The sequence below is a fragment of the Brachyistius frenatus genome, unplaced genomic scaffold (assembly GCF_029030835.1).
Source record: "Brachyistius frenatus isolate BFR_SWC_R1_liver_20210118 unplaced genomic scaffold, ASM2903083v1 Contig_169, whole genome shotgun sequence".
NCBI classification, from domain to species: domain Eukaryota; kingdom Metazoa; phylum Chordata; class Actinopteri; family Embiotocidae; genus Brachyistius; species Brachyistius frenatus.
The window spans coordinates 371,151-394,424 of record NW_027210768.1 but is presented as its reverse complement, the minus strand read 5'-3'; the positions used below and the strand labels follow the sequence as shown (position 1 = coordinate 394,424).

Here is a 23,274-nt window from a genome sequence, read left to right as displayed (position 1 = left end):
CCTGCATGTCTCCTATAATGTGCTATAAAACAACAGCCTTAAATCCCAGAATTATACGGTGCTCAGCTCTAAACTTTCGTTGCGAGGAATCACTGGCAGCCTTACAGGAGCTTTAGCACACCTGCTGTGATTAGACACCTGGCTATAAGGGACAACGGGATTATATTAAGACACTGAGACAGAAGAAATCCACAGAACAACTGTGGCAAGAACCTTGAAAACCTGTGTTTGATTTTACTGCACTTTGTGTAAAGTTATTTGATAAATAAAAAAGTGTTCTTGGATGATGACAGGCAGAATCAAACGGCACAGAAAAACAACAACCTGGCGCCATCTGCTGGCCAACATGATGTACTGAAAACTAGCACCTAAGTGTAAAAAAAAAAAAAAAAACTGGTAGTTACGCTTTAAATAGAAAGATAGAGTAGACTTTATTTAATGGTGAAACCTAAATAAGATCTGTGATTACAAAACAGGTTCCCCACATAGTTTCTTTAAACGTCACGGAGGCTGGAATGCTGAAAGGCATCAGAAAAGACTGGACCTAAAATAGGAACTTAAAAGTAAGAGAGCAGACACCGAGGTTCAGAGGGAACACCGTTCAATTTAAAAACAACTCTCAGAAGTCGTTCCTGTGATCTGTGGCAGTCTGAGATTGAGATCATGGACACATTTATCAGCTCCAAACATCAGAAACTGGAGAATATAAACAAATGTGACTTTAAAAAGTCGAGTGACAACACTCCTGCAGGGTTTTCTGCTATTACTACGTCATAATAAGCCTTGTTTGGTAACAAAAACTCTTATAAGGATTCATGGAGCCACAAAAAGCAATCAAATGCTGAATAAGTGCAAAGACAAATTGAGTCTTTGCTTTTCATATTTGAACGACAACCCTTCGTGTTTCTAGAACAAATGACTGCATATCTCCAGACCACAGAAACATTACACTGTACATAACATCTGAAACTGAGTGGCATTTCCCTTTAAGTAGCCTCCAAACTAACATGTTTACATATGCAACAAATATACACTCAAGCGCATCCTGCATCCCGTCGAAATCCTGCTGCAAAACCAAACATTCAAAAATATCAGCCTCGTCAATCCTCTGGAAAAATATAGTACTGTAGGTCTCTTGTGTTTTTATCTTTTTAAATCCACTGTTTAAATGAATAGTTCACCCTTTTGAGAAATAATATATTATAAAAAAGGTCTTGTGTCTACATAGTAAATATTAAGTTACAGCTCGCAGCCAATCGGCCTAAAATACTAAAAACACGGGTGAACAGCCAGCCGAAAACTAACAGAACACGCTGACCGGCACCTTGAAAGCCAACAAATCAACACATTATAGTCCACAACCCCTTTAGCATTACAGTGTTTGTAAAGATTACACAAATAATATATAATGTGTTCATTCCTGAGCTTTGGATGTTTTTGTTTGTTTTATTTCAGGCTAGCTGCTTCCCCCTCTTTCCAGTCTTTTTGCTATGTTGAGCTAACTGTCTGTAGCTTCATATTTACTTGAATAATAATAAAAGTATTTCACAAAGTGTTGAACTATTCCTTTAATTCATTTTGAAAAACATTGCATTCTTGGAAAGTCCTCTCAATACTTTAGTGTAAATAATTTCATAAATGCAGGTGTTTTGCTATTACAACTATTAGCTTCATGTTTTCACCCAGATTAAAAAATATTCATCAACACCTGAAACACAGAAATAGTCTCACAAACATGACACTTACCCCAAGTGTTAATTAGCTTTAAGTCCATGGAGACACTTCCGCAGCTGTCACTCCATTTGTGGGATTAATTTCATTGTGATTTATGGTTTTGGCCGTGTTCTCTCCCTCTAACAGGAGGTGACTCTCTTCTTCTGCTGCTGCTGCTCCTGAAAATAGTCTTTTCTGTTTCTTAATGGACACTTAATGTTTGATTTTGGGTCTGGTCCCGTCTGCCCGAAACACTCCCACAAATCTGCCTTTCCCTTCTCTCTTAAGGTTTGCACCCAAGTGTTGGCAGCATTGAGGAAAAGCACATTGAAAATAGACATCTTTAAAAAGCTATTCAGCTTTTCTAAGTGCAGCACAACTGGAAATATTAAATTCAAGTCATTATTAATTTCTCCCCTCCCGTGTATCATACAATGAATATAACGCAAAAAAATCTTTTTCATTTAAGAAACTAAATGCGAAAGGATAAATCTTTGATCAGACAAATAAACAATATACTGCAGCCACACTGTAACATCCAAAAATAGTTTTAAGTTGAAATATATATATATTTTTTTCTGCCAAAGAAATGCTGGCGTTCTAAGTCACTCTAAGTAGATTTAATATACTGTTGAGGTGTGATTTGTGTGTTTACATCTCCAATCCTCCCGTGACGGTCCTGAACACGGTGTCAAACCGTTACTGAATAAAAAACTGACATCCGCTGTCATTTGGCACATGGGGTGCTGTCGCTGGCTGCCACAGCGGCATCAGGATCTTTGTCGCCTGCGGTGACTGCAGCTGCAGCAGCAGCAGCAGCATCACCATCATCATCATCATCAGCAGCGCTCTTGTCCTGGTTGTCATTGGTATTGTTACTATTGTTGTTGTTGTTGTTGTTGTTGTTTTGGACACTTGCGAGCCCATGGCTGTTGTTCTGGACCAGAGTGGCGTTGCTGAGCTTCAACTCGTCCAGCTTCTTCCACAGCTCGTCCCTCTCCTGCTCTTTCTTCTTCTCCCTGGAAAAACAACATTTTTATACTATTATTTAAAAAGACCAAAAAAAAGAAGCCGAAACCGGACGGTAAATGAAACAAACTCTGTCCATCACTTTGAGCACTCTTACATGTTTCCAATACAACACTTTTCGACCTAATTGAGGCTTCAAGTAGCGCCATCCTCTCCAAACGTGGCAATTTCAAAAGTCAATGTTGGACGCCTGCAAAACGTTCCTGAACCAGACGCATAAATTCACTTCCGAAAAGTGACAAAATCCAAAAGGGACCAGAGTACATTTGGACCCATGGTTCCCATCTTGGGTAGCTACAGGGCCCACATTTTTCCTTATTAGTTAGGTTGTGAGCCAAATTCTTACAATTTTTGTGCCACGTATTTGATTAAAAATAGTGCAGTAATACACAACGCCTTCACACACTGCTAAAACCCAACGAAATAAGAGGACATACTGTTTACAAATGTTTGACTGTGCTAACTCCTCATCTAATGCACCACCAATTAGCGAGCGGTCAAATCTGAGAGTAGAGTAGCAATATAATAAAAATGTCCAAATTACTAATGTAAAGCCATAGACACGATCAAGCAGACACACTGACCAGCAATGTAAAAAAACAACCAAAAAAACTGTCATAAATGTTGCATGAACTGGATCATTTTTCTTCATTTTTAAATAAATAAAATATCGATTTGAAAAATGGCATTGTTTATATTTTCAAAACAGATACTGCCTGGTCCCGACACCGAGACCTGCCGGGTAGAAAAGGGCTAAAGACAAACCTCATACCCTAATACATCATAAATCACATCACTTTTCAGTACGTGGTAGGACAGAAAACCAACAGACTGAGAGACACTGCGATGAACCACTTTTATAGTTTAGACAGCAGATTTAGTGGATTCATCGACAGTTACTGAAAGCGACCGGACGCCCAGCAGACGACAATAAACACGAGTAAAAAGAATGTCACTGCTACTCACCGCTGCCTTTCTGCATTATAGGAGGATGTCAACTCATCGAACAGCGTGCAGTTCATCTCCATCAGTGTCTTCAGCACGTTGTAGACCAGAGCTACGATTGTCCTGCAACGCAGCAGAGACACGCTGCCATCAGTAACACCAAACACTCACGTGCTGCTTAACGGAGGATGTCGAGGTTAAAGGTTGAAGCGATGTTTCTACGTAAAGCAAGCGGTCATCACATCTGACCTCAGAAGACATACAACATGTTCTGGTGTGTAACACTGAATGTAAGCTGTTGTTTGTTTGTTTGTTTGAAGAGAGCTATTTCAACAGTCTTTTCAATTCAGAACATAAATTTAGCTGCTGGATTAAAAGGGTCATTTCAGACAACCTGAACTATTTCAAAGTAACTCCAATAAAAACATTTTAACAGCAAGTCAATAATTTTGAGAAGAAACTTTTTTTTCTAAATTTTCTTTTTCAAAACTGTGAATGTATTTTGTCCACATTCAGTTAAGGTGGCAGCAGAAACCTCAAAACTTAAAAAAACAAAACCCGAATAAAATCCCGAACTATCTGCATAATTAGAAAACACAAGAGTCTAATGAGAAATTGTTCTGTTGCAATTTGGGTGAAGTGTCCCTTTACATAAACCACAAAACTAGCATGTAAAGCTCTCAACTGATTTAACTGGTGCACAAGTATTAAAACATTTGAGCTACTGTAAGTGATGCATTAGTCAACATATTTAAAGATACATTTATGCAAACTGTGATATTTTAATGAGCTTTTAGGTCATACTTAACCCAAAAAAACCATTAAAAAAATATCAATTTTCCAGTTAAAACAATAAAGAAGCTGGTGACACAAATATCTGTTATTCCTGAATAAAGCAGGAAATGTATGCAGAGATTTGTTTTACCTTCACCTCCAATATCTGCACAGATTTCTGTGCACCGATGTTCATTTGGGACTTTTGTACAGAATCCAAACGGAATCGGCCCTTTTTATAAGGATTGAAAGATGTGGCTGAACGCTCTGAAGTATCAGTAAGTGATTCTTTGACCTTGAGATTCTCTTCATAACACCACAGTTTTTCTTCACCCAGCACATGATCTGAATACTATCCGGAGTTACTGTGGCAGAACAGCAGTGTGTGGAGACGGTACGTACGGGTTCCAGTGCTCTTTGGAGATTCTGTACAGGTTGGCGAACATGATGGGAAGGATCTTATCGATGTTCTCCTCGATGAGGCTGAGAATGTACTCGTTATTCCAGAAGTACAGCGCTCGCTCTGCTACCTGTGTCAACGGAAAGAAAGTAGGAAGACTGTCAAGAGGTTTTTAAAAAATCCATAAAGCAAAGTTGACTGAAGCTGGGATTGTATTGTTTGACGGTGTAGATGTACAGAAGAGAGACGACCGAAGCTCCTGTCACACGTGCACCTCATTGTGGAAATGTCATGACAATTTGTCTCGAGTCCTCTTTATGTGAAAGTCATTGCAAGCTTCACTGCACAAGGAAAATACACTCAGTTTTTGATTTACTAGGCACAGCTAGCTTAAGGTAATAACCGCAATAACTTTCATGGAAGTTACAATGTTCAGTGTTTGTTGGTGTTGGCTGACCTTGACGGTCATTTTTCAAGGATGCAGTTTGTGTTGTTGCATCAAATGTGCTGCATCAGAGGAGGTGCATTTATTATTCAGCCTCTCCTCATTGATATAGACAAACACTACAGAATATTTGAGGCTCAAAGCAAACTGTGTTTTGTTTGTTTGTTTGTTTGTTTGTTTGTTGTCAATGTACCTGAAAATGTGGGTTGGCCACACATTTAGAGATCTGTTTGAACAATGGCTCCTGGATCTTTTTGAACTGCGTTGGTTCAATGACATCCAGAATCTCTTCGATTTCACCCAGAAACATCACCTGATTGGAGAAGAGGTGCGTCGCATGATGCAGAGCATTCAAATGCATTTGACAGTTGATATAAGTGTGCAGTGTATTTATAGGCTACCTCTTTCTGGCTGCAGGTTTTAGGCCAAAACTTCAGCAGACCACGGATCACCTGCAGAGATAACAGAACATTTATTGAGAATTTCTCTCTCATGCCTGTTTGAGTGGGCGCTTTCTAGCACCCACGACACATATCTCCGCAGTGTAGACAAATTTAGTGCTGAAGGCCTTTGAGTGGGAGGAATGATGAAAAAAAAAGAAAGAAAAGATACCGGCTCTGTGAGCGTAGGATCCTTCTCTAAGAACTGGACCACACAGTAGGCCAGCTGAGGAGCACAGAAGGAACAAAACGGGAAATGAGAACAGAATGTAAAAAACACAAACTGAACGAAAGACAGCATCACGCAAACCTCGTCTGAAAAGATATCACTTGTTAAATATGTATTATTCTAATCAATTCCCTCTGGCATATCTGAAAATGGACTAAAACAGTCAAAATCAATCAGCCAGGTACTTTCATTTCCAAGCCACTAGAAGGTGCTACAGTAGAGACATTAAACCACTGACATGCTAAATCCTGCAGAGACAATTCTTACAAACAGCTGTAATAGCTCACACATATTTCCTGTGCAATGATATGAAAAAGTGTTTGAGGATTTGAAGTCAAATACAGACAAAAAACACCAAAGTGACGTGTCTTATACCTGCGCGTGAAAAAGAGCCAATCCTTTAGCTGTGTGTAACGGGATGAGCACCTTCATCAGGAACTGCTTGTGCTCCGCCTTCAGAGGCAACGCAAACCCGTTGATGATACTGTAAACAGAGACACAGCAAGACAACGTTGCTTCACACCTGCTCAGTAGCTCCACTATTTATCCACATATTAACAGTAGTAGCATTAACTTAAAGTAGCATAGCTGGACCTGCAGTGGATGGGTAGAAACCCAAAGCTGCTGCCTGTGATAATTGGACCTCCCTAAACCTGATATTGGTTTATTGTGAACGTGGCTGGTGAAACATGTAGACGGTCCCATGCTCAATCACAATTTGTGTTGCAAAGTTTTCCTCAACGTGATCTACACTCTCCTGCTCAGTGGCCTTGTATCTGTGACAGTTCCCTCCTTTCTGCACGTTAGAGGCATCATTGAAACGCAGCATGAACCAAATACTGCGAGATCCGAGCAGAGCACGGCTGTGAATATTTGGTTTGCGCCGTGGAAAAGAGATATGGAGAGAATTCGTTGCAATCACAGCCTGGAAATGACAGAAGAGAAGAAGCCTGAGGGGCATTTCAGTTTTGGTCCGTGAGAGAGCACAAGTCGTCCACGTCATCGGACAAACGTAACAATCTGCACGAACCGATTTAAAACCTCAAACCCTGAACTGCCTGCAGTAAAACTCACAGAAAGACGCCTGGATGTAAGATACTGCTGGTTACATCCATTCAGAGCCACCTCACAGACTAAAACAATTTTGATTTGTGAGCATACACAATACAAATTTTACAAAATGTCAACACTAAAGGACAAATGCACTTCATATTTTTGACGCCCAACTGAGTTTCCAGGATTATAAGGATATATTGAGGTTTTATTTAGACTCTGCATATCATAATTTCCCAGAGCCCACGTTGACAAATTATCATAGTTTCCTTTATCAAACAAAGAACTCAAAAAAACACTCGGATTACTGTCATATAGGACAAGAAAAGCATGAAATTCTCACATTGGAGAAGCTGTAACCAGTTCATGTTTGGTGTTTACACTGATAAGATTAATCAACTAATCAATTAATAAATAATCTAATAACCAGCTCTGGTCTAAACTTTTGTTACTCACCTTCCCAGAATCTCTAGCAGTTCAGCAACTCCATTGAAGTGTTCAGTTTCATAAATGAACCTGCAACAGTCACAAACACATTGACGACAGAAATTATGAAACACATCGCAGCTGTAAAAGCAAAGTGCACTGATCAGAACAATTGATTCATGCTGCGCCCAGTAATGTGCTCCTTTTAAACAGTGTCACTGATTCAGGAGCTGGGTTGTATAAATCAAATCTCACACACAGACCTCAAAACTCATCATGTAAAATCCCCTTTATATTGAGTTATATTCAAGTTGAAGCCAGCAGTCTGCTTGCACTGCGCTGCCACTGAATCACAGCCTTCAGGAAACATGGATCACCTGCCTGCAAAGTCTTTAACTCAGAAGAATTATCTGGGAAAAAATAAACACATTTATCTGTAGACCAAAAGGCTCTTATGTAACTTAATGATCCATACATCATTCACCTCCTCTGTTTGGTAACACATTTCCATTTAGCTGTGCAGCCCTGGTATGTTCAGACAGAGCCTGACAACTGTGGCACTATTTTTATCCTCCATGGCAGATGGTCAAAGTGGGTGCACCCATTTTGCTACCTTGCCTGTTGGAAACGACATCAAGTGTCCCCTGTTTCAATCATCTAAAGCTCATTGTCACGCAGCAACAGGAGCAGTAAAGACGTAACACATTGCTGCTGCGAGTAAGTGACGCCTCCAGCTGAACATTTGTGTTTCCGCTCTGTTTTCAAGAAGGTTACAGTGAATCTGTCTGTTGAGAAAATAATCTTTAAGATGGTTTGAACATCTAATTTTAGCCCATAATGTGCATTCTGGGGTCATCTGAAAACTAAGACCGGAAACTACAGGCCAGAGCTTGAGTCGATGGAAGACATTTGTCCGTGCAGATGTAAACTGATTCTGAGTGGAAAGAGGTCCAGAACTCCCTCAGGAAAACTGCCTTTTATAACCACAATGAAGACAGTTCATCCTCAGTCATAACCTTTTCTGGACCAAACAGTTCCAGTAACTGTGATACCAAAGAAATCCAACTCGGGAACAAAGGTGGGAACCAAAAAGTCCCAACTGCACCTGAAGAACCATTAAATTCAGGCAGATTAAAACAGCGGTAGAGTCAAAAACCAAAAGCTTTTATGCATGAGGAAACACTAAGACAAGTTTGTATTTTATGTCTGAACTGGAGGTAATTACTGAAATAAAAGGAGACACTAAAAACCAAAAGTAGACAATCAACTCTGAGTCTGATGGTTATGTATCCGCTATAAAACAAAATAAGGAAATAAAGTTAAATTCTTTTGGTTGTCTCGCTTGGACTCTAAACCATCACTCTGTCTCTGTGTTCTCAGCACATTCATATACACTTTACCTTTATCTCTCTCTCTTTTTTTTAATTTTTTTTAAAGTAGTCAGGAAGCTGACCGGGTTTTTTAAGCATTGATAAGCATAACAAGAAATTATGACCTTTTGCTAGCAGCAGCTGCGCTGTGTCATTATCAAGGCAGTACACAAGTTGTGTGGTCTGTGTTTGATTGACCAGCAACGCTCAACCCTACAAACTCTGCCCCAATTTGAAAAGTATCACCAAGCTGCAATCGACCCAGTGGTTTACGAACTGCCAATTTGAAGCCTCTATTTGCCATCTTAGTTTTTTGGGGCCAGAAGTGACCATATTTGGACAAGCTGGGAGGAGCAAAACTGAGAACCCGAGGACACGATTCCTTATTAAGTAATACGAAATTATCGATGTTTTCTGGCTGCTGTCAACTCACCGTAAGAAAATGTTGTTGATCTGCTTCCTGATGAAGGCTCGCAACCCCAGGAACTTTCCGTAAATCCGATGCAGGATGGTCTTCAGGAAGTCCCTCTCCCTCGGGTCCTCGCTGTCGAACAGCTCCAGCAGCTGCAAAGCCAGAGAGGAAAATACAGTTGTCAGTCCGGATGTATTTAAGAAGTATTTTAAGTGACAAATCAATAACTATCTTTACCGTACTGTGGGAAGATTCTCAAGGTTCACTGTATCTACAGTATATTACGGTTCACTGCTACTCTTCACCACTAAAGCATTCAACTCAATGAATTTAACATATAAAGAATTTAACTTTGTACCAGACGAATTTGAATATTTTGATGAATCTTAAAATGTATTTGTGAAGGTTTTGTGCTGGTTTGTGTTGGTGACTAATGGGGCAGACAATTTTCTGTCAAACACTATGACGTGCTGCTCTGATAAATAATTGAGAAGCCAGAATACAACGTAATCGATCAATCAGTCGACTGTTGAGCTGAAGACATACTTCATCTCAAAATGAATGCAGTCACTAGGTGACTCATTCAATGTGTCTTTGTGGCTTAATGAGCCCGATATTATAGTTCAGAAAATTGTAAGACTTCCTTCTGACGTTGTTGTGGGCGGATTTTAGGTAGGTAGGTAGGTAGGTAGGTAGGTAGGTAGGTAGGTAGGTAGGTAGGTAGGTAGGTAGGTAGGTAGGTAGGTAGGTATATACTTTATTAATCCCCGAGGGGAAATTTTTTCTTTTACTTGAGGAGGTCGGGGTGCCGACATGATAAAACGCTGTGCGAGACCCTCAATGTTGGAAAACTGCTGGGAGAAGACATTCATTTTCTCTAGATTGCCCACTCCGAGGTTAACAGTGAAGAGGAGTTGAACACAAAGACCAGCAAGCAAGGAGGATTTTTCTTACAAATCTTACACATGCAATAACAGACTCTTTTTTCTTAGCTACCTTGAAGCAACGGAAAAAAAGTCATATATACATATATATGACATATATTGGACATGTTATATTTCTACCAGACCCAAATTCTCTGCATGACTATATGTGTCTAGCTATGGTCCATTAAGGATTGTTTCCAGTTATTGCATAATCACGGGTGTAGACTTCGGGTTCGTTTTGAAGCTATTGGAGCGGCCTTGAACCAACCGGCAGCGACCACCAAATATCGTAGGTTGCGGACAGGGAGAACACCATCACAGCGAAGACCGAGGCTGTGAGCAATAGGCGGGCGGATGCAAACGAGTATTTTGCGAGCAAACACTTGCTTGTTTTACAGAGCAACACTATCCATTCATAAACGCTCCAGTGTTTTCTCCAGCTAGTTGCTGTGTTTGATGCTCAGCAGCTGGAGCACGGTGGGTTTCACCAAAAAGAGAAATGCAGAACTGAAACAGTAACACCGCAGGCTGATCAGCAAAACATTGCTCTGACACTCGCCGTAAAACTCTGTAAAGATGAGGATAACTGTAGATTGAGGTGAGATTCCTCTTTCCTCATCACGACGAGCAAAACATTTCACACTGACTTTTTCATTTGATACGTAGGCAGTATAGAAAATATAGATTATAGCCACTCAAGTTTACCAGAGTAGCTGTGAGGCAGTAATTTGCGTAAGCAGTCATGTTTTACTGTGTTATAAGCTTCATCTGCCTGAATGCTCTGTAATGTAAATAGATTTGAAACCTGTGGTATAAAGCAGCTATTTGCAGCAACATATGATGAGTCGAGCCAATGCGACCGAGTTGAAAAGAGTGTTTTCAGACGTCGATCAGCTTCAGGGCGTGATGCTCATCTTCCACTCGCATGCGATCAGCACCTCCATGACAGGCCTGACAGTCTATTTTTAACCCTGCGTATATCCAGGAAAAGGGTTTCATCATGTTGGCGCACACGTGCTCGTCTCCTACACCGCGGACTCGTATTCATCTCAGCTTGTTGAACAGTGCAACCAGTCTTTCCGTGTTGTAAATGAGCAGCTCCAGTCGAGCCACAATAGGTTTTGCTCAAGGGCATCACACCGGCAGTTTTCAACACGCTTCAAGTGCTGCTTATTCTTTTCTCGTGCATCTTTTCCCAGTTCTGCAGAGATCCTTAAGCTGCATCTGAGAAGTCACGTTAAAATCGAGACGTGAGAAGTCTGCAAGCGCTACTGGAACATTTGATCAGCTCAATCCAGCATCTGCTCTGCGTCTCGGTCCTGCCGCCTCCCGAGCAGCTGAAAGGACAGCGACCGACCAAATTGTCTTCACCAAGCTGATTGATACCAGACTATAAGTAAATATAGTATACGTATCCTACATGAGGAAGAAAACAGCATTGTTTTCTTTTAAGTCATTGAATTTATTTCTCTGCTCATTGCAGCAGGCAGAAGGAACCAGTAAGCTCAGAGGACAGGAACACACTTGGAGCACTAATCAACCACTGCATATAATCAGAAGTATGTCTGTGTGGTTTAAACAGCTGTCTGCTGTCTAAGATATTGACGTACCAATTTAACCGAGGTAGCAATCCATAATCTCTTTGGAGGAATCGGGACATTGTGTGCAGAGCTGCAAACTAACTCAAAGGATTACTTTATAGCCAATATCGGGTTTACAGGATTTTTTTTTTTTGTTAATGTGATTAAGTAACTTGCTTTGTCAGGTATTTCATTAAACCAGAGATGTTTCCATCTATTATTATATCTACCAAAAAAATAAAAGTTCATTCACTGTATTGTGAATTGTATTGTGTATGTAGTAAAAGATTTATCCATATATCAAAATATTAACAATGCTTTCTGTTTCCATGGAGGGTAAAATTAGCATTAGGGGCTGAAAAAATGAGATGATTGACAGAAAATTCATCATCATTTTGGTTCGGATCTCTCAATTGCACTGATTAAAAAAGAATAAATGAGATATGGACACTGGACCCCATTTTACTATGAAACATAAAGTGCCAGATTATAAAGTCAGACATGCTGTTTGCGCCTGAGGCAACGTCAATATTCAATCCCAATAGGTCACACTCGGTTCTGAGTTTTCTGTGGAGCGTGAGCACTACATGTTCCCAAGACCACCAATTAGGCACGGAAGAATTTTTCACTTTTAGTCAAGATTTTAAAAAAAACGTCATTACTGAGCTAAATGTTGTGTGTATTTTGACATAAAGCACAACTATTTGTTTACCGTGGGTCCACTAAAATATAGAGAAAACAACAAAAATTAAGGAGACCACAATCCTTCTTCCATGTTTGAAGAAACATATTTTCATAGTTATGACATGAAGAATAACCAGATCATTTCTGAAATTGAATTCCCCCCCAAACTTGGCTGAGATACTGCTCTGACAACCAGAGCAGCCATGTGACGACAACAACACCGTGTATGTACAGTAAAATATGAGTGTTCATAATCCTGGCTGTAATGACTTGCAAGTGAAACAGCAGTTTTCCATTTGCGTATATAACCTCAGGCTCTCACTGACACTGGCTGCACAATGTCACATTAAAGCCGGAGGGTCAGCTGTGCTACATGAAGCATGATGCCACAAACCGTGTTGGCAGATAGCACTCGAATAATGCTGCGTGACTTTGGACCTCTATGTGATGCCATTTTGCTCGGTGATTAAATGTCCTTATCGGTTGTCAGCGCTGCCACGAGGAGCTGCTAACCAGGATATCAGATTATTGCATCATGTTCACACTGTGCTGGTGGTGGACATATGACACTCACAAATGAGCAAGAGTTTGTGACATCACAACCGCATGAAAGCCCAAACTGCACAGATCATTTCTCTGTGGAGTGTTTTGACACTTTCTTAGTATTTACATAGGACCTAGACCTGCTTTATAATAAAAAAAAAGAAATGGAAATCTAAATTTAGACAATATCTTCAGGACTGATGCCACAGGACACCTTCAAAGGTCTCGTGGAGTCCATACCTTGATGTGTCAGAGCTGTTTTGGGGACACAAGGGGGTCGTGAGCTATATTAAGCAGGTGGTCTTGTGTTATGCTTGCTCACTGTACGTACATGCCCTGCAAGTTAATCCCCTGCTCGTTTCCCTTTTTCCTGCAAAACTCATACCAACATACAGACACACTCCATAAAGTGTTTTCCTGACAAAAAAAAGCGTGTCTGACCACATGTTCTGCTCTTAGCTCCACATATGCTCGTTTTCCCATGATGAGGACTGTTTTCCGCAGCAGCTGTGCTAAACACTAGTCGATCCAGCAGCACCGGAGCAGTGAGTGTTTTAGAGCTACTCAAGATTCAAAAACAAAATGCCATAAACTAACTGGAAGGGAGGAAAAACAGGCTACTAGGACTTTACTGTATGTTGGTGTAACGACTTTGCATCATCTAATCAGATCTATGCTACGAACAAGACTCACAAAGCACTGATTAAATCAAAGTTGACAATAGAAACTTCTTATTGTTGGCTGCTACGCTTCATTTGGACACACCCATGTCTAAAGGGTGGACCTGCATTACAGTGATGCAATGACAGAAATACTTCAAATACCAATAGTGAGAAAAGTCACAGCAGGGTTTGTCTTGTGTGTATTTCAGGTGCAAAGTGCTTCGGGACAAAGTCTAAAAAAAACAACACAAAAAAACCAACACCACCACTCTCCACCTTCCCCACAGTCAAACACCCTCGAGCAAACAACTCAAGCGCTGCCTCCTCTGGCCTTTTCTGGCCATCGCTGAGCTCTGAGAACATCACAGAGAACCTATTCCTATGCTCTGAGTATTATGATAAGTGAAGTTAACCACGTCACAGTCCTTCGTTCCCCGCCTTTATTGCCACCCAAACCTCCACCTCGTTTCTCTTTGCTTCAACCGCACTCCACTTCTCTGCTCCTGGAGAGTAAACAGGCAGCTATTTAAAGCTCCCCAACGGCACACTCACATCATGGAAAAGTCGGACCAGGCACCTCGGATGTGGCCCAGCCAACATTCCAGGGCCTTGTGGTCCGACGTTAGCTGCTGCTTCGCGAGAAGTGAAGCATTCCTGCAGTAGGTGGGTACAGAGCCAGGACAGATGGTGATGAGCTGCTGAGTATCAATGGTTTGACTAATCAGAAACAGCATACCGGAAGCTGGTGAACTTAGATTTTGATTTTGGATTGTTGTGCAGATACGAAAAAAGACAGACATCTGTATCAGCACACAGAATTCTTGGTGAGTTTCAGTTGATAACTTCATGTTAAAAATGTTCCTGTTAAAAGTTTAAAATGTTCTCGTTATTGTTTGAATTACAACTCCTGCATTTGTTGAAGTAATGCTGCACACACAATGCTCACAAAGTCTAACATTATATGGTTTAGCCTATCTTGTGATACTTTTAATTGTTTGTTTTTTGGTATTGAGAATGGTGGAATTTTAGTTGTAGGTTAATTTGGAATCTTCTGAGACATTTCCACAATCAATATCATGAAACAACCGAGTAATGCTGAAAGTGATCAGCAAAATACACCTACCTGTAGAACAAATTTCTGATCAATATGTCGCTTTGCAATGCTGGGCTGGAAGTCTGGGTTCTCTAAAAAGCGCAGCAGAAACTCGTAGACAAGCTGGAAGATATAACAAAAAATAAAATGTACTTTGTAACTACCAAATAACACAAATACGTCAGTTTAAGTTGTAGAGGAACAAACAGGCTTAAATATCACATCCGTACTTGTATGTGAGGCCATGAAGCCTCCAGAGTGGGTTCATCCTCTTCAGGGTCAAAATCTGGATTTTCACTTGGCGGAAGAGCCCGGAAAATGTTGGTACAGATCTGCAGGGGAAAATAAGAGTCTTATTAATAGTCGAAAAAATTGAAACACAGGGTTAAAATCCCATGAGAGCAAATAAATACAGTTGGAAAATATTCACAGATAATCAAGAAGTTCCTTTACTTGACACGCAGAAATATTGAACGGACAGTTGAGGGGATAAATTGAAATAATCGCAGCATTTGCTTAAAAAAGGGACATTGTCTTGTTTGTATGAAAGATTATAAGACAATATCTATGAAACCAATTAGTGACTGACTTGTAGTTTTCCACAAAAGGTTGTTCAGGACATCCAACTAACCTCGACGAGCCTGGTATGACCAAACACAAACTCGCTGCATGAATATACGAGTCTGGCCATCGGGGATTGTTTCCAGTTGTTGCATCCTAATGCGTGTAGACTTCGGGCTAATCTTGAAACTACTGGAGCAGCCTTTAACCAATCAGCTCTGCCCACTATGTGACGTATGTTGTGCGCCGCACCTCACCAAGCTGTAAAAAACACAGATCCCTTCCCCTTTGTGACCCGAGTTCAACGCCATGTCGGTAAATTACCATTAAAGACTTGTTCTGGCTTCAATTCCTCGATATTTGCTAATATTGTTACAATTATTCATATTGCCCACACCCTCCCTTGCCTTTTTTAAAATCCCGTACTCTGTGTGTTGAGTAAATGAGTAGTGTTCTTAGAGCATGACAAACCTCTTAATGAATTTGGTTAGTTAACTTGTATATACGTCAGACAACTCAGACACCCGAAGCGAAGCACCAAAATAGATGCTGTAATCCACTCTCTGAGTTGTATGGCCATCTTTTTGTGATAAGCAGCCGTTATCGTTTCCCAGAGATAAAATAAAACTTAAAACTTAAAGGAGCGCCAACACAAACATACCAGCAACTTGTTTCTGGACTATTTCTGAGCATGTTAAATTCAACTGAGGATCAGAGAGGCGCGTGATAAAAAACCATTACAGATTCTGCATCTGTCACAACCCCCAATTAAAATTCTGTACCGAAGACAATGGCTGTAGACAGGTCACCGCCACCTCTATTCCACCTTGTTATTTTTAGCCAGGGTAAATTTGAGTGACACACGCACAGCAGCAGGGTGCTGGAAACGCCAGCATTATGTGATTGGATGCACACTCTCATGCTGAAGTGATAAAGACAACATCAAATTAACTATTGGCAGCTGGAAAATCCAACTGACACTAATAGGAGGAGAATGCGGCAAAGGCATTTTAAACCTGACAGCGGCCCAAATTCTGTCAGGCGGAGGAATCCACAGAACAACTTTACTCTCAGTGTAATTTTGCAATCGTAGGCAGCATAAGTCATAAACAGTAATAGACGTCCTACTAAAACATATCTAATTAAAGCTTGTTACACAATGCCAGATCTGACAGCAAACTCGATTCGAGGTGGAGCCAACAGTCAGACCTTTAAACCTCGAGTGTCCATAGTCGGACATACGGAGTTCAGAGAATCACAGATGCATAAAATTACCTCTACCACAATTCTTCTCGTCAATGTCAAAATCTCACTGGAGGTCAAGGTTTAATGTAACTTTGGTTGCACAGCATAGCGCAAAACTCAGTGTAAAGCACTCTGTCTGTCTGCACAGCTGTCTCAGAGTGCAGCTGTTTTTGGTGTTAAAGCCCTTTAAAGTTTTATCACAATGAACACATGCTGTTCACAAACTCACACTCGCTGGCAACTATACTCATAGACCAGATTGTTCAAGAAACTGATTCAAAAATTGTCCATATGTTCCTTTTGAAATTTGGATCTATGCTGACTTGACAGAATCATTCATTCACTGCAGGTTTTTACGGGACTTGTTTTGGCTGCAGCTTCTGCAAAGTCGTGGTGATTATCCTGGACCCATCCAGAGATTGCTCTGCTGGAAGTGTCCACTGGAAGCAGGTGAAATCAGGGAGAATGCTTAGGTTGCTACGGTGATTCAGCTTTGATTTTCACATGACTATTTTAGTCAGATCTCACTATCAGCTGAAAGGAATGGTAGTGAGCGTGTCGTGTTCCTGTTGCAGCCAATCACCTTCAGTGAGCAGTCAAGGACGAATGAGGCCTTCAGCTCAACACTGCTAGTCTATGAAGCTGTTACTTGCCTGCTTGTGTCCTTCCAGTTACTTTAGAGAAGTCTCACACTGTTGGGCGGCTTTTTCTGAACTGATGAAAACACCATCTGGTAATAATGAGCGTACAGAGTTCAAACACATTTACATCCAGCGTCTCATCCAGCGTTTAGCCAAACAGCGGCACAACCTGTTGACCGCCTGCCAGGTTTAACAGAGTAATTATATCTTTGGAGTTTCAGGCTGTTTGCTTTAAGGAGCACTTTGCGACAACTGCGTAAATAAAGTAACACATTTAAAGCATTCACTACACTCCTACAAATACTTTACACCTGAACGTGGTGACAGACAAACGAGGTTAAGTTCAATCCGTCAACTCACCTCTGGTCATCACGTTCTCAGTGAGGTGTGATGTGTCTAATTTAACATAATTCTGTTACTCCAATGAGACTTCCTGAATCCTATTTGATGGTCTTAGTGGTGTCTTCAACCAGTCTGAACCACCACTGACGTGCATTTAACACGCGCATATCGGGCAGACTCTCGATCAAGTCCGTCTCTTGTTACATTAAGTAAGTTTACGTTTCGTTTCCCAAAGGAAGAATAAATGAATGAGAACAAAGCGTTTGACGTGATGTGAGGATGCATCACAAGTCGTCAGGTTATACCGAGTGAACCCTCTGCACCACAGTAATGGCTCCACGTTATCATCTGCAGAAGCTGATGAGGCAGATGAATAACCTCTGTTTCATTTTCCTTTTCCTGGTGTGAGGCGCATCATTGGCTGAGCATTAACCAGATGACTCAGATCACACAGTGGGTTGCCAGACATGACATTCAGCCAAATGCTTAAAACATCAGAACCAACAGACAAGAGCATAATCAGAACCAAATGAATGCCTGGTCTTGCCAGTGAGGTGTAGCTATTGTTCAACATATTTACCACCACAGAGGAGCTCCGGCTCCATAGTTGGTACTCATTTGTCTGCGATTTACGCCGTCTACGTGGCTTATTCACCACACAAGCATCAGGCATGCTTCATCAATTCCCCCCAGTCACTTCGCAATAATGAAAAATAACTTCAGCCGGGCAAAACAAGAAAGAATATTGTGGGCAGATGGCAAACATGAGAGGCGAGTGAGAAACCTTCATGGAGGAGCAAAAGGAAACAGTTATTTGTGAGAGTGTGTGACAGTTAATGTAGGAAGATTCTAAATATAGTGACGTGACAGAGCTGCAGATGAAACCAATGTCGGAGCGTCGATGGTCTGTAAACGGGTCCGTCTGAGGGTGACGCGAGTAGCAACCAATACCCAGCAACACATTATATGACAGCGGGGGGTGAAGAGGGTGCGAAGAAGTGCAAGCGGAGAGTGCAGCAGTAACAAAAAAAAGATGCAAAAGGTGAAAATTAAAAAGTGAACAAAATGGGAATTATATATCGTGGGTGTTGTTTTCATCAAACCTACAGTCTTGCCACACTTATTATCACTGGCACAGACTTTGCGGCATTCAATCAACACCGTCTGACAGAAGAGATTTTCGATAATATACTACTAACACTAATTATAGCGTTTGCAAAAGAGGCAAAAAGTCCTTTCACGTGGATGAGAAACCTTCCTGTTGGTACTCCGAACAACCTCAGTGATCAAAGCTGTCCTCACTGCTGCAGAATAATGGGCAGCACTTTAAACACTCATCTCTTCATTATCATGTGATGCCAAGCATGGAGTATCCAGGAGAGCTATTATCAAGCCAGCTTTCTGAAAGTGCAGCTGCTATTTGTCTAACCTCATTCAGAGGCCCGTCGGTAGCCCAGACACTTGGCTCTGAACCGGGCTTTCCGTTAATCTCAACCCCTGTTCCTCCATGATACGCAGCCTAATGTAGACAAATGAGGTTATGAGGAAAGACCCCTGACGATGACTGTGCACCTGCGGGAGTTGTGTATTTACTCTATTCCAAGTAACACACCTGCACTAGCCTCAGAGTGGCTCATCATCCAGTGAATGGCCTGTGACTTATTTCCAGTAGCCCTATTTTCTTAGCTTTTTTCTGATGACTCTTGAAAGAAATATTCTACTAATCTGATTGAATTGCATTAATACAAATTTTTGCTGTCTTTAATTAGCTGTAATTTCAACATTTCAACTTTGTTTTTTGTTTTTCAAATTACTCGTGTCTATTTGTGCACTTTTCTGCTCCTTCATGATTGAAAAACTTTTTTCAGATGCGTCCGATCAAAGCACATTTTAAAACAGTTTGCATTCCTGATTTGAATAATAACCACAACATAACTACAACAGATATTTCTTGCTTTTGTTGAGTGCGATTTATTAGTGCGAGTATAATTGATCGGTTTTATTTTTAATTGGCTTGATGGCCTCAAAGGACTTGCTGCTATGTTTACTGCATGTGTTGACATACGAAGCAATTTATCATGTCATGCTGCAGACACAACACATCCATAAGTCTTTTATCTGCCACTACGAGGTTATGAATTTCGTCAGTTTATATTTAGGAAACATTTACTGCAACATAGACAGTGAAAAAATGAAGTTTGTTTTAGCACAGTGATGACAACATGATGGGAAAAGTTTAATCAATGAGATCAGGCTTGAAAAACAACCTTATTTTTTGCTTCTTTTCTTTACATATAGTGACATAAGTTTTGACTGACATGTGTCAGTCAAGTCAATACGACCTCATGCATATTCCACTTGGTGTGTTCGCAGAGTTTTACTGACCGGTAACAAAGTGATAGTCGAGAGCTGGTATTTATTGAAGTGTTTGTATTGTAAGTTGCCAAAACAGATGACAGTTTCCATCCAAATCGAAATGATGTCCTTGCTGGAAGTTTTTCGGAAAAGTGTGTTTGTGTTACCTTCCTGCTGCCAACAGTTGCCACAGTTTACTGTTCATGACTCTTTTCTTTATGGAAATGAGCACTTTAATAAGAATTTAACATATAACATGTCGTTTTTAGACAAGCAAACCCAGAAAAAATAAATGTATAATACTGCTGCTTACTAAAACTACATTTAAGGAAAATTTAGGCAATGAAAATAATTCCTTTGTCTTTGATGGTAAAGAGCACCAACTTAAACTACACATTCAGAAAGAAATTCAATACAGAAAAAAAAAAAAAAAAAGAAAAGAAATCTGTAGCTATTCTGGGTGAGAACAATCTTCCAACAAGTAACAACCTCAAAACTCTTTCGATCCATCTCGTTTTGTTCTCAAGTGCATTGTCAGATGCTTTAATTGGACAATTACATTGAACGGCACAACATCTTAAAGTCAGTAATGAGGGAAAAAGCGAACCCCAAATCAATAGTTGTAAGGCATGACATGAATTACTGCCTGCGGTCCATCAGTAATGTGAAGACTCCTCGACTCAGCTGAGGATGTGCTCACTGGTATCCATCATGATAATCTGCAGTGTGGAGTGAATCACTGCAGCACTGACTGTTGTGTTCTAAATGCTGCACATGAGTCACTATTGTACTGTGGGAGGAAACTAGGCTGCTCAGGGCGCCCGCTACGAACACAGATCTATACCATCTTGGCCACAGATACGTTGGACTGGTTGTCAAAACACGACTCCTTGCTAATCACCGGACCCGAACGTCCACCAGGGCGCTGCTGCACTCATGGATAACATCAGTAAACATAACGATTACACTTTATATGACAGTTTAAGTATCACTGTCTGATCCTTACGTGTACTTTTTTTCACTCAGTTGATTTTATTACTTTCTTTGCAAGATGACTGTAAAACATCCAAATTTACAAAATTACAAGTTTGTGCAAAAACTGGAATAACGCAGAAGTTTCTTCAAATTGATATGGTCTGAGGCTATTTTAGCTTCATGTATCTGAGGTAGTTTTGCTGTGTTCAGATTGTCCACTTATTGACTAAATACTCTACGATATAGTAAACAAGATCATTCAGATTGGTCACATGTGCATTACATAGTTAACTATATAGTGAACAAGTGGAGAATTTGAACACAGCGCAAGTGTTTTGATTTTTTTTTTCAACTATTCATCGTTTCCACAAAAATCCAACAAGTACCTAATGAACATTAATGTTACCTAAAACGTGTGTATTCATTTTTCACATCCTGACGTTACAGATAATTAGAATAACTGTACTACTTCTTTATTTGACCTTAATTATTTAATTGAAACCTATAGATATTGATTCTGTGGCTTAACTGTATCCTGATTCTGATCACTTTAATGTCTGCCGGTGAGTCGTGCTCTCAGATGAACAGGTGTGTTTTCCTTTAACTCAGTTTAGTATTTTTACCGTCATGTCTGTCAGATAAAAATGATGGCAAGAAAGAAAGAAAATCTTTCAGGGCTTGCGGATATACTGCAGATTTTGCAGATTAAAATCTTTCTAGCTGTGAAATAAGACACAAGAGGTCTTGTGTGATAGTCACTGAAATTGGCTGTGCATACGTTGGTTTGGTTTTAACGGAGGTTAGAAGTTTGTGTCAATCTTAAATCAGTGGATTCATTTCACAGTGAATTTGTTTGGTGATGAGCTTTGGACTCTTACTGTAATAAGTCTTAAACAAAGACAACGATTGGTGCCATCTTTTCCTCTGCTGTTGAAGGACTGTCAGCACTATGTGAGTTTAAGTAATCATTCAAGCTCTCAACAGCAGCTGCCACGTAAGACAGAAAACATTACTCTCAAAATCAAATCATTACCGAGGAAAAACTGAAAGAAAAGAACAAACAAAACAGTGAAACAGACATACGTGTTTGATGTGCAGTGATGTCTAAACTGTAGTCTAGTTGCGTGAACTCATCATGTGTTCAATGGGAGAGTGTTTCCTGCATCCACAATGATGCAAGCAGCATGGTGAGGGGTTTTGCATGAGGATGGTAACATGCACCTCACTTGCTGCTGACATGACAGGCACCCTGTCTAGACACAAGATCAGCCTCCATTTTTAATCCCACTCAAGTGCACCGGATTTTACAGTGACACAGAGAAGAGACCGCTCTGCTGTTAAATAATAAACACTAATAATTGTACACAATTCATGACGTGGGAATCAGTTGCTGCTGTTGTTGCACGAGTGCCTAGATTTGAAAAGGCCGGGGAAATTTAGAGAAGCACAAATTATGTTAAATGTATGCATCCTCACCATATTAGTGATCTCTGGGTACGTCGACTCCACCAGCACTCCCCTGTTAGTGGAAACATAGTCCACCAGCTCGTTAAGTGTGGCTCTCTTGATCTCCTTGCTCTTCAGGTCCGTCACCGAGTCCAGGAAGTCAAACAGCATGCAGCACTGCTGGAGTTTCTGGGTGAACAGTTCTTGCTGCTCGGTGGACGGGGCATCTGCAATCACACAAATGGAGGAAACACACTAATTTACTGATAATATACATTTGACAGCATTATTTAATTCTCTGTGGAAACAGTGTGCAGATGAAACAAGCCAGGGTGACCACTACGACTGTTATTCTAGTTGGTGTGAGTTGCTTTTACAGAATTAAAATATAACGTGTTAGGGGTTGAGTTTTAATTCTGGCCTCGGTAGCCAATTTAAAACCGGGTTGAGTAGGTCTGAAGACACAACAAGCACAACAAAACAGTAGAACCGAACCGCAGGACAATACACCATATGTTTTTGCCACACAGAGGCCATCCAGTCATTCTCGGCTTTGATTGCAAAGCCTTTTATGGATTAGGCCGTGAGTGCGTTCAGGGTTATTAGAGCTGTCAAACTTGACCCCAGCTAAGCTATAAACAGCATTTGGCATCTGTCCAGAGATGCAGTGACACACTGTACAGTGATGTTCTGTTCCAGCCCAGCGGCAGCTCATCGCTGCAGACACTCAACTCCTTCTGTGGCACTAGCAGGACGTTACAGCTGAAGCGAAGCTGCGCTGCTGCTCTGATTTACAACAGCTCAACAACCAGATACCCAACAGGTTCTGGGGTTACGGAAATGTGCAGGCTGCCCGAGACAACTGTTGACATGAAAATGATTTTCTCTGCTGCATATCTTTGTGCGTAAATTATATTTGAGCTGTTTATGAGTTAATTCTGCTTATTTATCGACTTCCTTATACTCTTTCATATCTTTACCAGAA

The 23,274-nt window shown here is 40.7% G+C and overlaps 2 protein-coding genes across 3 annotated transcripts in view; one reads left to right on the top strand and one right to left on the bottom strand.

Annotated features, from left to right (window-relative positions):
• Positions 1–23,274, top strand: part of LOC138631932 (acyl-CoA:lysophosphatidylglycerol acyltransferase 1-like) — a 191,940-nt gene that overhangs the window by 87,216 nt on the left and 81,450 nt on the right. Inside the window, exon 1 of one of the 2 annotated variants that reach the window (XM_069717135.1) lies at positions 7,454–7,463. The exons of the other annotated variant lie outside the window; for it this stretch is intronic. The gene's annotated coding sequence lies outside the window, so the exon portion shown is untranslated. Of the gene's footprint in view, positions 1–7,453; positions 7,464–23,274 lie in introns of those variants that run through there. 2 annotated transcript variants of the gene reach the window in all.
• The window catches only part of ppp2r5a (protein phosphatase 2, regulatory subunit B', alpha isoform), a 37,395-nt gene continuing 14,527 nt past the window's right edge, over positions 407–23,274 (bottom strand). Inside the window, exons 2-13 of the mRNA XM_069717138.1 lie at positions 22,320–22,516; positions 14,955–15,056; positions 14,755–14,847; positions 9,258–9,388; positions 7,485–7,544; positions 6,351–6,459; positions 5,919–5,972; positions 5,708–5,758; positions 5,500–5,619; positions 4,864–4,991; positions 3,709–3,810; positions 407–2,732 (exon numbers count right to left, since the gene is read on the bottom strand). Of these exons, the coding sequence (XP_069573239.1) occupies positions 2,441–2,732; positions 3,709–3,810; positions 4,864–4,991; positions 5,500–5,619; positions 5,708–5,758; positions 5,919–5,972; positions 6,351–6,459; positions 7,485–7,544; positions 9,258–9,388; positions 14,755–14,847; positions 14,955–15,056; positions 22,320–22,516 (1,439 nt within the window). The 3' untranslated portion in view covers positions 407–2,440. The remainder of the gene's footprint in view (positions 2,733–3,708; positions 3,811–4,863; positions 4,992–5,499; positions 5,620–5,707; positions 5,759–5,918; positions 5,973–6,350; positions 6,460–7,484; positions 7,545–9,257; positions 9,389–14,754; positions 14,848–14,954; positions 15,057–22,319; positions 22,517–23,274) is intronic.